The following is a 15,831-nucleotide window of genomic DNA, read 5'->3' as shown; positions in this document are numbered from 1 at the left end:
CAGTTTATATTAATAACGCGAGTGGAAGATCTCGTATACAATTTCCATTCTCGTGTGTATTCCTTGAATGTTCGGTGCTACAAGCGTGGAATAGATTTTAAGATATTTCAATGCAAAAAAAGAACATAATTGTTTTAACTTGAAGTGTAGTTTGCAGTATTACACTTGACCTACATCTTTCACTCTGTGCGATTTTACTAACAACTTGTGTACACGAAAGTGAAGAACATTTGCATACGCTGATATGGGGAGAACTACAATTTTTACAGTGGCGAATAGTCGAATTATGATAATATATATCTCGACTTCTTTTTTACGACGCTATATGCATCTTAAACGCTGTTGCTAACAACAAACTATCAAAGATAATGTAACAAATCAATCTGTAATAATAACAAAATGAAACAATACTTTCGGTATATAGTAAGACAAATAAATAAACATTAAGAAATTTTACAGATTCCACTTTAATTTCATAGAAATTCAATTCCCGAAATCAGAAACCGATGAACATTATTAGGGTAGAAAACTATTTGACATAGCGACAATATACCTTTGCTTAAGCAATTTTCATTCCATCTCTATTAACCGTGAACAGATAATTTCGTTAATGTAAGTAAGACTTGATTTAACAATTTGCAAAACTACCAAGCTACCTTGGAACGTTATCACGTTATTCATGAGAGAGATTGTGAAATCAGTTGGACCATGCATGAAAGAACAATAGAAAGAGGGACAGTTCGAAACGCATCGTCTCCAGAAAACTGTTCCGAAAACGCTTCGAAAACGTAGCGGAAAATATCCAGCAATTCTGCGGGCACGACGTTGCGTTGTCCACGCTATGCAACCTAATAGCCTTCCATTCAGGATCGACACAGCTGAATTATGAATGACGGTCGATAGTCTAGAGGGAGGACATGTGTACCGGCCGTGCGAGTTTCTGCTGGTAGAGCGTTAGCGTTACGTGGCTTTCGGAAGAACGTGTTGGAGAATGGAAAAGCTATCAAGCAAAGCTGCCAGTGGCTTTTACCGACGCCGACGTCAAGCGACAACCCCCCGCGCAGCCCCAGCCTTATCCGAGTCATCTACCCTCCGGGATTCAATTCGCAGACTCCGTCCCTGAGATATTTCGATCTTACCTTCGGCAATTGTGCGTGCTCCGTGATTACCGGTGAAACTTGCTGACGCAAACGGCGCGACGGGCGAGATACAAATGATAGAGAGCCTATCGTGTCTCTTTTCGTTCGTAATGAAATGACTATCATTGGTACGTTGCTGCGGATTCAACCCTTTTGAGCCGAGCATATATGCGGCATCTAAATTACGTGTATACAAGTGGCATCCGTGGGCAAAATGCAAAAATAATTTGGTATTTTTATAATGTTGTATTTTTATAATTTTGTATTTTTATAATTTTGTATTTTTATAATTTTGTATTTTTATAATTTTGTAGGCCCTTTCATATTAAAAATGTGAACATACTTGTTACGTTGAAGCAATGATTGTTTTGTTCAGCACAGTTATGTGAAACTAAGAAAAACGTATGCACAGAAATTACACGCAATGTGCATATTTCTGGCGCGAGCTTTCGTTCGATGACAGTACTTCGGCGGACGACGCTGTCGTAGTGAAAGGGTTGATGCATTTAACGGTACAATTTAGTGTCTGCACTGGATAACCAATCGCGACAGCACCGAATCGACGACGAATACTGCGCAGCCCGCATTCGACGGAGCGCCGCGTTTGTTAAGTTTCAATCGTTATAGCGACAGTTACATCAATCAATCTGGTTTCATTTCAACGAGGCGCTGTTTTAACCGAACTGCAGCGGCGACCTTTAACCCCGTAGTACATGCGTGAACTTTTGATAAAAAATATCCACGTGGAGTACGAAGCGGCATTTATTAACAATATGAGCGTCTATTAAAATCGGTATAATATAATTAATATAATGTAAATACAGAAAGGAGATAATTCTACTTCAAGTAATCACAAAATAATTTGATATGAATAAAATATTTTATTCATTGTACGTTAAACTAGTCACTCTAACATAGACAAAAAAATATAAATCCATTTAAAAGTTTAGACCAGTTTAAAGGAAATTAGATCAGATTTAGGGAAGTTATACCGTTTTAAAAGGTGTGTGTATAGTTTTGCTCGTCGCTGTATATTCATTGTGAATTTAGAAATTTAGACTGATCAACCTAATTATCACGTTGACTGCTGACAATCGACCACTAAAATCGCCACAAAGTTAAAGCAATTTGATTAATCAAAGCGAAACTAGGTAGTTAATATTTATCATAAGAGGCGATATTAGAACTCGTTCGCATTCGAAACATTCTAGTCGAATTCAATTTGTTCAAATAAATATTTAATTTTAATTATAATAAAAATGAATTTTCAATATTGGTCAGAAATTAGTGTCACCCATATTTGGGTGACGCGGCGTTCAACGTGTTAAACAAACACAGAGTTACCGTGTATTAATAGTTACAGAGTTACCAAATATTTACAACTTGAAATAAATAAAACATAACGAACAGAAATAAAAATTCTATTGACTGAAGATCATCGACTGAATATCAACCCTAATGAAGCTAAAGAACACTGTACAACATTAATTCCCTTAACAGTTCAACCCACAAATTAATCATTGCTATGCCCAATGAAAATTTTCATAATTTGACACCCTATATTATACGGGAGATTTTCATTCACCGAAGAGCGTCCATTCTACCGATCACCCTAATTATACGCGATACGAAATTGAATAATAGAGAATCTTAACATCGATGAACCAGTTAATCGAGATTCTCCTGCGCACGAGAACGCTCTAAAAGTTAATAAACACATTGGAAAAAGAAATTGCTCGAATGACATTATTCATACCGTTTCGCTTACGAGCCGGCCCGTTTAAGGAAGTATCAAGTACCATACAGCCGCGATGCAAAATGGTCGCGCGATCTATACGTCTACAATTACACGTTGAAACGACGTATTAAACTCGGCAGTCGGCGCGGAACGCCGCGCCTTTCGTTCGAGCCCTCGTGAATCAAAGTGCCACGTAAACCGCAACGAATGCGCTGCTTCGTTCCGCTATTCACCGTTTCGTCGTCCGGCGCGACTCGCATCCCCCGATCCACGATCATCGGTCGCCGCGCCGCGACGGTCGCTTCCAGGCTAAGATCAGCGGTTCGCGGCTGATCTATAAATAAAACCGAGGCATCCAGCGGCTTTACTTTCTGCTTGCAGCAACGTGGCCGCATCGATCCACCATCAAGATCCTCGAAGTTACGACCTCGTTATCGAAGGTACGCTCGCGTAAGATCGCGGGAGAAGTGTGTCGTTACCTGGCGGAGGGTTGACAGCCTCCGGCTGGACTGGTATCGAGGAAAAAGGTGGTCCAGGAGCCGTGGACGACGACGTATCAGGTGCGCGAGCTACCAGGAAGCCCCGGCACCTGTCTCCCGGTGGATTTCGCGCAGAGGGGGTTTGGGGGCGGGGGCGGGGGGGAGGGGAGTGACGGGTAACAGCACCTAAGGGCGGGTGGGGGGATGCAGCTCGAAAGGGTGGCGGCATGGAGGAGCACTCGTTGGAGGCTCACATGCAGGCGGGCCTCATCTTCGTGGTCGGTGTCGCCATCATCGTGTCGAATCTCCTTATCATCGCCACCTACCTTAATTTCCGTGGTAAGTACCCGACGATTCCGACCGGAGCGCTCTCGCATGCTGAAAAGAAACCGATGGCGATTAAACGTGAAACGAAATTACTGGCGACAGCTTGCACGCTGATCATTTAACACGTTCCGTGGAATGTGTACCGCCGGTGGTACACGTTAAGCTTGATCTTCGGGCCACGTGTACCAACGGTGGTACACGCAGTCATATTTAGTTAATGCGCTGAAAACATATATTTTATGACAAATGTAATTCTGTAAAATATATTTCAATCAAAAAGACTATACAAAATGCAGTATAGAAAAAAAACACATAAGTTTATTTATTTGTTATATATAAAATAATTAATAATTACATTCAATATATCGACCTTTAGTCAAAATATTAAATGGCCTGAACGACAAGTTAGGCAAAAATGGCTTGGCACGGAACGTGTTAACGAATTACCAGGGTTTTCTGAACCCTTGCCGTGTAACCAGTAGAGATGGGATCAAGTATGTCGCAAGTAGGTGTGAATCTAGCTAGATGGTTTCGCACGTTTCGCGAATAGAGGAGTAATACAATAAATTCTCTCTGGTTACCCCTCAGCTTGTAAATGAAAGTGGAAAGTCACCGATTGTCAATACGTATAAAAATCTACAAAAAGATAGCAATCTATGATTACTATCGAATAAGATACACGAAAGTTTCGTATTCTTCCATTTGATTTATTTGGTGATAAACCAAACCAAAGGCACAGCAATTGGCCACCCTACGGTAATCGACTCCACTGTCCTGTATCTGATGTGGATCAATTTTAACCCTTTGCACTCGAATGGTGACTCTGAGGCACCATTAAAATTATTCTATTACGTTCTAAAATAATTTGTACAACAATAAAGTTTAGATTTAAAAAATTGTTGAGTAGTGAAACTATTGTAACGAGTTGCAAGAATCAATTTTGTACGCATAAAAATGCACTTTATTGCATAGAATAGAAATATTACGAGCCAGGAACATTATTTCACATTTACAGTTAAAATGGCTTCGAGTGCAAAGGGTTAATTGGAATGAAAAAAAAACACACACACAGTTAGTTCTATTAATATTCGGACGCTATTTTTTATCTCTTCCTTTATATTAGCATAATACTAGTTTCCATTATGTAATCATTGTATTATTTATATACGTAATCACCTAGTAGAGAACTTGAATGAAAATTTTATGTTATCAAATTTTGTATGCGTTGTTATCAGGATATTACAAAAATAAATCTTCGAGTCTTTACTGTACTTTCACCACAACTTTCGCGCTTCTTAAAATAAATGCGGCACGATCGAAATTCTATTTATTCATACTAGTGTAATAACATTTTCACGTTCTGCTGATGACTTTTGCTGTTCTACAATTCGCTTACCTATTTTTGCCACGAATGGCTAGAATTCGTAGGCCACTCGCAAGTTTCGTTTACTTAGGTAACTATAATTGATCGTTACATTGCGCAGGTCCCTCCGAGGTGATAAACTATTACTTGCTGTCTCTCGCATCGGCGGACCTTCTCTGCGGCCTGCTGGTGGTTCCGCTTTCGGTGTATCCAGCGCTGCTTCGAAGATGGGTCTATGGGGACATCGTGTGTCGTCTCGTTGGTTATTTGGAAGTTACACTCTGGGCGGTATCCGTGTACACTTTCATGTGGATCTCCGTCGATCGTTACTTAGCCATCAGGTACGTTCAAGTTTCATACATCAAGTTTCGAACATCACCTCGGATCCATAGTTTCTATACGGCCACGCTGTATCACGGTCGAACAGTTTAGAGACTCGTGAATTCATTTGCAGCCACTTCATAACGCGTCCTTATTATTAACCCTCGCTGTACGACCACCGAGTCCGCTTGGATACCGGCCGCAATTGTTTGATGCTTCGCGTCGGTCGTCGCGAATTTATGTTAAAATTAGAGATGGGATAAAGTAGGCGTAAATCTGACTGGATAGCTTCAAATGTTTCAAGAGTATCTCTAGACGGTATTGTAAGCGGTACCCTATTTGAATCAGAATTGGGCATATATTATTCGACGTAAGATGAGAAATAATAATTTCATACGTGATACTTTCCTGAAATAAGGTGACAAATATTTGACATTAAATCTTGAACTAAATGAATTAATTAACCGAGAACAGGGGCGAGTGTTTATACTTTTACCACATTCGCTTTTAGAAAGAAAGATTTATCACTGTGATAAATGAATATTGCTACGACGTGAACGCGATGGGAACATTTGAGACTTTATTTAGAAAAGTATTCGAGAAAATAAAAAATAGAATTGGATGCTCGTTGAAATAAAATCCTAACAAGGAGCGATTCGAACGATGCCCAAGCCTGGTACAAACAAGTCCGACCAGATAACATTGTTGCTTTTATAATCGAGCGATTCCATCCCCCAGAAAACCGTTGCGATACGAGACCGTGCAAACGAAAACCCGATGTCAGTGTTGGATGGTCTTCACGTGGATCAGTGTGGCGATGATGTGCTGCCCGCCCCTGTTAGGTTTTCAAAAGCCGATTTTCGATCGGGAGGCGTTCATCTGCATGCTCGACTGGGGCAACATGGCCGCATACACCATCACATTGTCGATCCTCGTGCTAGGCCCGTCGGTCATCACCATCGTCTACACTTATTTCTACATCTTCACAATGATGAGGCGACTGCGGTCCGGTGTACTGATTCACGACAAGGAGTACGCGACTGCGCTCTCGGAAAACCTGAGCAATCCGAGTCACATCATGTCCTTTGTTCTGGTGATGGTTTTTTGGGTCTCATGGGCACCGTACGCCGGTCTACGGATATACGCTGTCGTTAATGGACCTCCTCAGGTAAAAAAAAACTCGGTTTGCTCCGGCTGTTTTTCATTTACAGCTGATCGGGGGGAGCGCTCGGCCGCCTTAAGCACGCGATCGGCCGAATCTCGCGCGGTATCGCAGGATCGCAAATACGGAATGTAAAGGGTGTCCCAAAATTCACGCAAGATTTGAATTTCGCGCCATTTGTGCGGTAAAGTGTTGCCAACCAAAAAAAAAAAAATACAGAATGACAGCTGACAGTTCAGGGTTATTAAAGATGGAGGGCTACACAAAAGAACAACGCATTTTTATTGTTGAGGAATATTTTGCAAAGAATTAAAGTTTGGCAGCAACAGAACGTTTCCCGTTTTGGTGATCAGAATTGGCCGTCCGGATCATGCGATTTAACGCCGTTAGATTTTTTCTTTGGGGTTCTTTGAAGTCTAAGGTTTATGTCAACAAGCCCACGACCGCCCGGTGGTCTTCTTCCTTGAAGGAAGAAATTGAGCGCTGTATCAACGAAATTCAGCCACATTTATGCAAAACAATCATGGAAAATTTCAACAAAAGAGTGTGTACGTGCCAGCAAAGCTTGGAGGCCATTTACCCGATATGCTATTCCATACATAACCCTATACTGTATACTATATAAATCAATCAAAAATTTACAATTTTTAATTATAAATCTGTGTTTTCTATCCAAATTACTTCTTGCGTGACCTTTTGGGACACCCTTTAAATCACGATCTGTTCGAAACGGTGCGGTCCGTTTATTTTGTACACGGGAGCCGTCCTACACGCAAAATAAACGATTCGACGTTCGTCGGAATTCGATTCTGATTCGTTCGTTTGCGAGTCCACGGTCCCCGCGCGAATGTTCGCCGAACGGCTAAGCTGGTCGAGCACCTTCGCGACCAACTGTATTTTGAGCACTGTGAAGTTTCTTTAACCCTTTCGGTGCTAAAAGCAACACTTGACGAATGGATCCGTAAGTGTCGGGAACCCCGCACGCTCTCCTCGGAAGTAGTCGCAACCGAAACATCTTCATCGAACGACATTTTCATTGGATCGTGTGTCGCATTTCATACTCGCTGTTTTCATCTAACGGAGTAAGTTCCCATCGAATTATAGCACGATCAGAGAGCAATCAGACATTTCACGGTATCCGAGCCAGTCAATTATCACCCGAGGAGCGTGTGAAGACTAAAATTGTTCAGCTGCGGCAACACAATGCAGCCAATCAGCCGATAAACCGAAAATATTTAGCATCCAAAGGGTTAATGGAAAATCGTACGAAAGAGAAGCGAGATGCTCGCATAGCGAAGTAATACTTAAAAGGATGGGAGAAGGTAACGCAACGAAACGGTATATACAATACATACATTATTGATTAATCCTCATCTGGCGAATGCAGGCTCCATTCGGATCTATCTTTATATGTTGTCAGTCGTAGAGTATAGGACAGAATACTAATATGATAACTCGTCTTTATTGCACAGTCGTCGTTTTTAAAATATGGAAGGACGATGTTTTGTACTCGAACCGACGTAAGACTAGAGTTAATCTATCAGCTAATAATCGTATATTGCTTGTAGCGATTAGAGAATATGCGTATATTCGCCATGCGTAGCTTGATCGCAAGTGCTACATTATCACTGCTTCATTAATTTCGTTCACTTCGCTATAAAATACAGTGAATACGCAATTTAAATAGACCACACATTTTTTTGAACGGATCTAAATTGGTGAGTATCACGTGTCCGAATGGACCTCGCATTCGTTGATCGTAGTAGAATCTGCTTGTGGCTTAAGTAATTATTATATAGGATGTTCCATTTCTTCTGAATTACATTATTAATAAAACAAAGTATTTCAAAATTACAATTGGTAACATCTATAGCCAATTTCGAGATGATATCAAGTGACTTGTTGTCGTTCAAATTTTATTAACTTAAATTAACGCTATTTGATTCGACACTATCGATAATAAGAATTTATTCGAATAACATTGTACTTTATTCGTGCAGCTATTCGTCCGTAAAATTATCGATCTGAATAAATATAGTACAGTGTACAAGAATTTTCTTCCATAATTTATCAATTAATTTCTTCCGTGTTAATTTTGATAATTAACTTTTTCTCAAATTCTTGGCGCAATTTTTAACAAATATTAACTATCAACGATGAGACACCCTCTATAAAATTATTTGGTCGTAACGTAAAAACATTGGGGTGCATTCCGATATTTTTTTCTTATTGGAAAATAACGTGTTCCTTAATTAGAAGTGGCTTTTTATTATGGACTACAACCAGGTGCACCGTTAACCCGTTCGTGCCGGGGAATGAAATATTTCGCCACGCAACGTTGTTTGCACAATGCTGTGGACAAGATACTTCGCATGCCTTCTTCTTTTTTTTTTACCAGAACGCGGAATATTTCGTGTCAACGTTAACATTTTCGTTCCCGTAACGCAGTTATAAATTAATTTTCATTCGAATTTCTGGACGAGATATTTCGCATTGCGGGAATGCTTGCGCGTCGTTGTGAACGAAATAGCTTGCGCTGCTTGTTGTGAACGTAGAATAATAATACAGTTTATTTCTGTTACTAAACTAACTGTGCATCATAAATGCATAGAGACTCGCACTCTACTAATAACAACGCGGCAGTTTCGTGAATGAGTTTCTCCGTTACCGTCGTTTCATTCATAATTTCGCACAAGCATCGTTGCAAAATACATTGCTTATGGCATCGCACAAACATAATTACGACACGAAGTACTTCGACTCCAGTAGCGGAAGGGTTGATTCCACGCCACAACGTTGCGTCAAAGCTATACAAACCATTGGAAACAGTAAAAAAAAATTCTTAAAAATTAGAACGAGAAACATTATATCTTCCAATTGTTATTTTATCTGTCAACGTTAAAGGAATGACATTGGAGGCAAGTCACGCGAAGTTTTAACGAAGCGTAAAATAAAATCAATTTTCTCTCACAATTCCATATATTATTAAAAAGATTTCCATTTGACATTTTTATATAAACTTCTTTATTCAATGATATAATTTAATCATACGAGATTGAAATAAATCTATATTTGCTATATAAACGATCTGGTTTGAAGTATTAATAAATGATCAAACTTCGATTCATGATAATCAAAATTCGATGTTTCATGTGCACGAACCTGATTTAAAAGAGAAATAGATATTTGGAGTATTCGAATGAAATGGCAATTGTCCCACGAAGCCACTTGTATATTTTAATAATTTCTATTTTATTATATTTTACACTAGAATTAACGAAATTCGTACAAGTGAGCTTGCACCTGGCTTCCACCATGAACCGTGCATTTCTATCGCGTATCGTCTTCTTGTCAGAGAGAGAGTGTGTATCTGGCACAGCAATGCAACCTAATGTAGTTATCATACAAGCTAGCGGTAGCACTTGCCGTTCCAGCAAGTAACTGCGAACAAATTTATTTCAGAAGCTTACCTATCTATCAAGTACATCGAGCACCGTATCGAAATTCTTTGAAACACGTCGATCTGTTGTGACTCTGTTCAGGTCCCGTTCCTTCACTTCGCGGTGGTGTGGCTGGGGGTGACGAACAGCTTCTGGAAGGCGGTGGTCCTGGGAACCATGAGCCCCCAGTTTCGTCTGGCGGTTCGCGTGCTCTGCCTGACGCTCTGCTGCCGGCACAGGCGGCTTCCGCCGGAGCTGCTCGGCCTCGACGACGACGATTAAAGGGAGGAGCCGGGGAGACGGGAACGCCGACGGGAGTACCGGACGATGGAGGAAACGCTTTTCTTCGCGCGAGCGCGCGCGCTACCGTTCCACACGCGCCACCATTCCTAGAGCATCGCTTTTTGTCTCGGTTCGAGGTCGTTCTTGCATCCGCCAACGTTCTCTCGGACACACTTCTTCGAGGGCTGAGACTGAGATTCTTTGTTCCGAAAACAACCGCCGCGACACGCCGCCGCGTTTCGGGTTCCACCGTCGGGCCGCCATCCAGACGCTCGCCCGCGCCCCTACCGTGGAACGGCTCGCGAAATGATCGATCGTATCCCGGTTCACGAACAAGCAAACCGAGAAAAAAAGAAAAACAAACAAACAAACAAACGAAGAAAAAGAAAAGCAGAAGAAAGAAAGAAAAGAAAAACAAAGCAAAACGAAACGGAGGAGAAAAAAAACGACGAACAAAGCGCGGGATAAGAAAAACGAAACACGCGGCAAATTCTAAGGGGGCGAAGCGATCCGAAACAAAAGGGGGGTTGGTTGCCTGATTCGTCGAGGAACCGATCCGGGTTCGGAGGATTTATACAACCGTCGGCTTTCGGCATTAGCCAATTTTAGACGCTTCGAATATATTACCGTTTTACGCGAGAGAGTTTCACTCCGATAACGATTTTATATAGCCTCGGGAGTGAGAGAAAGAGAGTGAGTGAGAGTGAGAAAGAGAGAGAGAGAGAGCGCGCGCGAGAGAGAGAGAGAGAGAGAGAGAGAGAGACGCGTTCCTAGCCGAGCGCGATCGATCGGGGCAGCTCGGTCAAGTACAATAAAAAATGTTTTTCTCCTGATCAACGAGAAAATCGCACTCTTATGATAATAAATCCAAACCACAAAGACTAAATTCAACCATCATTCTCGGTTCTACTGATCGAACACCCTCTCGCGATTACTTGCTCCGAACGCCCGCACAGTAGTCTGGGAACTCGCTTTCTGTGACCAAAATTATTTCAGCGTTATTTCAATGTTTCAGATTGTAACATAGCAGGTCGTTGAACTCGTCTCGAGACGGCCAGCATTGTTCATAAAACAAAATCTTATTTCCAAGTTTTTATAGTCTAATTTTTAGTAAAGTAAATCACTGACGAAATTTTATTGGACACCATTTTTTTTGACCAGATCATCGGAAACGTTTGACAAATCATGCTTTACTTTTAAATTGGATACGAACGCTTCAATGACGTGCGCGACTACCACTGCTTATCGAGGAAACGAAATACTGTTGTCACCTATTTGTTAATATTATTCTTATATTCAAGCTTTCGCATAAAGAAGGTCTCACGCTGAAAACTGTTCATGGTATTGTTCCCTTAAATGCATGATGATGTATATTTACATCAGTGTTTTCTTCCGTACATAATTTCATAATTTTTTTTTTTTTTTTAATTTTTTTCTTTTTTTAAAATATACTTTTTGGAAAAAAATTTTTTTTTCTTTATTTTTCCCTTAATCTATATTTAAGTAACTACTTGTTTCAATTTATTGTATTTAAAAAGGAAAAATCATGCATTTAAGGGTTAAATTGTTATAGATTGGACGTCATTTGTAAACGGATTAGAAACTGAACAAAACTAGATTCTTTATTCGAAGTGTTAAATTCGAACGTTTAATTCTACCTTCAATCTTATGATTTTCATCTGAAACGAATATATTACGCGCGGTTGCTTCGAAAGGTTCCCAGTTTACTGGGAATGCCAATATTTAAAAATATTGAATTTTGGTCATGGAACGCCTCTTTTTCGGACCACTGTGAACCGTTTATCGTTCACGAACAACTGGGGAATATCGAACGCGGGAACGGCGGGGCACGCCGCGGTCGTCGGGTCTCGTGTGCCCCGGTTCCGGGCACGTTCGTTGCCTCTTGGAGAAAACTATTCGAATCACTATAAACGTATAAGCGTAAGCGTATTCCTTTTTCTATGCAATCTCAAAGTTAAATATAGTTGATTATATACACACACACGTCTACAGTCTATAATTAAATGAAGCTATTCTGGAAGTGGAACAGAGAGTCGGCATATAGTGACGAACGAAAGAAAGAATCGAGGCTCAGTCTGGGGAATTTCTTTGGGTCGCCGACAGAACTACCGAGGAACGGCTTCGAGCTTGCTGACTAGCGCATCGGGCGCTAAGATACCAGCCGCTTCAACGATTTAGTTGGCCAAAATTCTCTTTAACGCGGGACTTTTGTCCGAAACGAGCTTATGCGATTAGGTTGATACTTGAACGCTTTTTTAATAGACCTGCCACATATTTGGACTAATTCAACAAATAACCGAATAATTATTCTAATGTTTCTGCTTCACAATCGAGGCGATCGTGTGTCGCGATTTGGAACGTTTACTTCGCACACCACAGAAAATTCAATCAATTTTTCCTGTTAATTTGTTCTTAATTTATATGCAAATTGATATTTCCTGGTTTCAAGTAGCATGAACTTTCTTCACACTTTTTATCCATTTAATGTATATATTGTTAATGCGTGATGCTCTGAAAACGCAACAAATAGGTTAAATTAATTATACTTTGAATATATATTATTTTGAATATATAATATATACTTTTAATTATATTTTCCAACTCGTTTATCTCCATCAGGTGGAATACTCGTAATTTCCTAAAAAGACCTCGGTGAGATCGATTTTTGGCCAGCTAGATCGGGCAAAGAGCCCGCGGCGTGCTGCGTCTCCGATCGTGCTTCGCTGACAGAACCGCAAGAGAGAAGCTAAAGATTGCTGTTCGATCGGGGACACGTTACAGCGGCGTTTCCTTTTCGTCCCTCACGGTTTGCTTTCTTTCTTCTCTCTCCGTGTAATGGACGCCGCGTTTCTTGGACACGTTCGCGGGAGCGCACGCGGACTTAACCGTTGCCTATCTACGTCGTAAGATCACGCTCAATAAATGTCGTAGCGTACGAAAACAAACAAAACAAAAAAAAACGAGCTGTTTTTGCCAATCACTAATATGTCGCGCGAATGGAATCGGAGCGGTGCGGTTTCGTTCCGGCGAATCGAATCAATTACGAAGGACAAACAAAAACTTAACGCGTAATAGACACGAACACACGAAAACACGCATATACACACGTACTTACCTACGCGCGCAGAAAATAACGAAAAACACTTGAAAAAAGAAAAAAAAAGAAAAAGAAAAAGAAGAGAACACTAGGTCAATTAACGGAGATGCCTCTACGAATGCGACGACGCGTCGATCTGCGCGCCAGTAGAACGCCCATCCCATGGATATATTCACTGAAGGGGACCCGATTGCGCGGACTCACGCTTTCTTCCCTTCGTTCGATTCGGTAATCGACACCCCCCCCCCCCTTTTTCACCCCTTCTCTCTTTCCTTACACCGTTCTCTCGCCCTTGCTCTGTGTCTTCTTCGTATCTCGGTGATTACGAAACTGTCGCTGGGTCTGTCCGACGCTGGATTTACCGGACCGGTGCAAAACAATTGTTGCCGCGTTCTTTAAGGTTCTTAACGTTTCACCTGTTAACCGGAGAATTAACTTAACTCAACTCGTCTCTTCGCGGTGAGAAGCTACATCGTCGCGCTTCAAGTAATTAACAAAAGTCGAGCATTCGACGGAATAATGTCTGTGAAATATTGTCTTAAAATCTGTGACGTATTTAGAGAATATATAAATAAAATATTTGCAATGTGCTGAGAATTGATCGAACAAATTAAGATAATTATTTCGAAGCAAGGAGACATGCTTCTGGTGGTTATGTTTGTTTTTAGAGAATTACACGGTAGATATTAGATTGACGTTAAAGGAAGACGTCTTGTGCTAACAAATGATAGCTATCCAAGAGATGACGCTCTTAGTTTACATATTAAAAATCGTTACAAGTTTACTTATAACGTTTACTGCGTATTAAAAATCATTACAAGTTTACTTATAACGTTTACTACGTATTAAAAATCATTATAGTGGTGTTTGAAATTACGCTACACAATTTCGAAATATTACCATACGGTTAAACCAGGTTTCAATGAGTAATGTTCTACAGACATAACTTCGAAAAATTTCGAAAAAATACCGTCACGCTTGTCGGAGCTGTCTTCCTGGTATGGCGAAATATTTCGTCGGAACCGGTTAACAGGTTAAGACTCTTTTATTTTAGAGCTGCCTCTCGTGTAAATACATTATGAAGAAATTTCAATTTTCAGGTCAACTTTGATCGAAACGATTATAATGGCGCGTTTAGGCGAAACGAGCGTTCGCACGTTCGCCCCCGGCCGCGACAAAATTTATTAATCGATGCTCCATTTAAATAACACGAACACTCGCTTGCGTACATACATAGTTCGTTACCGTTCGCCTTGTGTTACGAGCACCAATTTTTTTCGAAGCGGAGGCGAACGACCGTTCGCTCATTTGGTTTGAACGCGGCGCGCTGTATCGCAACCCACTGAAATCATGCTGCAATTCTCTTTTATTTATGAAATCGGACATGCGAAACTGCGTCAAATATTTCAACTCTTCAGCCTTATCTCTTCAGCTTTGTGTTATAATCAAATTCTAATTTTCAGAATTCTTAAGCGATATATTGAAACCGTTAACTGTACTTCTTTCTTAATTTCAGTTCGGACATTTCAATTAGGAACACACATTTTTACCACGGTGACGTTTCTTCAAATTGTTGAAGAGAGAGAGAGAGAGAGGGATTGATGAACATTAAAACAGGCCATTATATCCTAAACTATGGATCGTTTCAACAATTTCTATTTTTTTTTGCTTGAAAAATCTATAATTCTTTTATTCGTACAAAAATTTGATAATTGCACATTTATTTACTTTTGCAACTATTTTACTTTAGATATCAATTAAGTTCACAATGCAATGTTATCGAGAAGATAGATCTCCATCCTCTAACTTGATCTACCGTTAAACAAACCCATTCATTTGCTTTCACGATAATTTTCAATTTTTCTTTATAGAAAAGAAAAGTTCTTAATTTATTAATTTTAACCAGCTTTTGTTCGTTTACACTACGACTTCAATAGCTTCTTTCGTAATTAACGGTACGCAACTTTCAATCGAGATCAACGAAACGTAATAATTTATAATCGACAAGAAGGTATTTAAAAATTGCAAAAAACCTATTTAAAAATTGCAAACAATCTATTTAAAAATCTGTGCCGGACGAACTTTTAAATATCTGTTTGGAGTCTGATCCAAAACTTCGCGTCGCGATGAGATTCACTTCTGAGAATGGTTTTTCAACTCCAAATCTACGTTACAGTATATAATCTTAATATAACTGGTATTAAACACTTATACAATAGAAGAAAGTTGTCAAAACGTCGACTCCTCGATCGAACTGCCATGTGTTCTGCAAATGGAAAGTACATACCGTGTTATTGATAATATTGGGTAACTATGCCCTAGATATTAAATACATTTCCAAACAAAAGATAAATATTCGTTATTCAATTTATTAATTACTTTTTATATACTACACGATGATTGTTTCAAGAAACTATTTCATGAAAACGCGAATTTACATAGAACTACGCAGCCCAATTATT

The 15,831-nt window shown here is 40.1% G+C and overlaps 1 protein-coding gene across 1 annotated transcript; it reads left to right on the top strand.

Annotated features, from left to right (window-relative positions):
• Positions 1–3,536: 3,536 nt before the first annotated feature.
• On the top strand, positions 3,537–15,825 carry Dopecr (G-protein coupled receptor DopEcR). Its single transcript, XM_078186788.1, has 4 exons — positions 3,537–3,695; positions 5,168–5,387; positions 6,106–6,535; positions 10,072–15,825. The coding sequence occupies exons 1-4, from the start codon at positions 3,584–3,586 to the stop codon at positions 10,249–10,251; spliced, it is 942 nt and encodes a 313-aa protein (XP_078042914.1). The 5' UTR covers positions 3,537–3,583; the 3' UTR covers positions 10,252–15,825.
• Positions 15,826–15,831: the final 6 nt, after the last annotated feature.

This window comes from Augochlora pura, chromosome 2, assembly GCF_028453695.1.
Source record: "Augochlora pura isolate Apur16 chromosome 2, APUR_v2.2.1, whole genome shotgun sequence".
NCBI lineage: Eukaryota > Metazoa > Arthropoda > Insecta > Hymenoptera > Halictidae > Augochlora > Augochlora pura.
The sequence above is the reverse complement of the archived record's forward strand: the minus strand, read 5'-3'. Positions and strand labels throughout refer to the sequence as shown.

Excerpts from the sequence above, each read along its gene's own strand:
- Dopecr (XM_078186788.1), top strand. The coding sequence starts at position 3,584 with ATGGAGGAGCACTCGTTGGAGGCTCACATGCAGGCGGGCCTCATCTTC. Across the intron at positions 5,388-6,105 it reads GATCGTTACTTAGCCATCAG|AAAACCGTTGCGATACGAGA; the intron begins GTACGTTCAAGT and ends TCCATCCCCCAG. Across the intron at positions 6,536-10,071 it reads TCGTTAATGGACCTCCTCAG|GTCCCGTTCCTTCACTTCGC; the intron begins GTAAAAAAAAAC and ends GACTCTGTTCAG.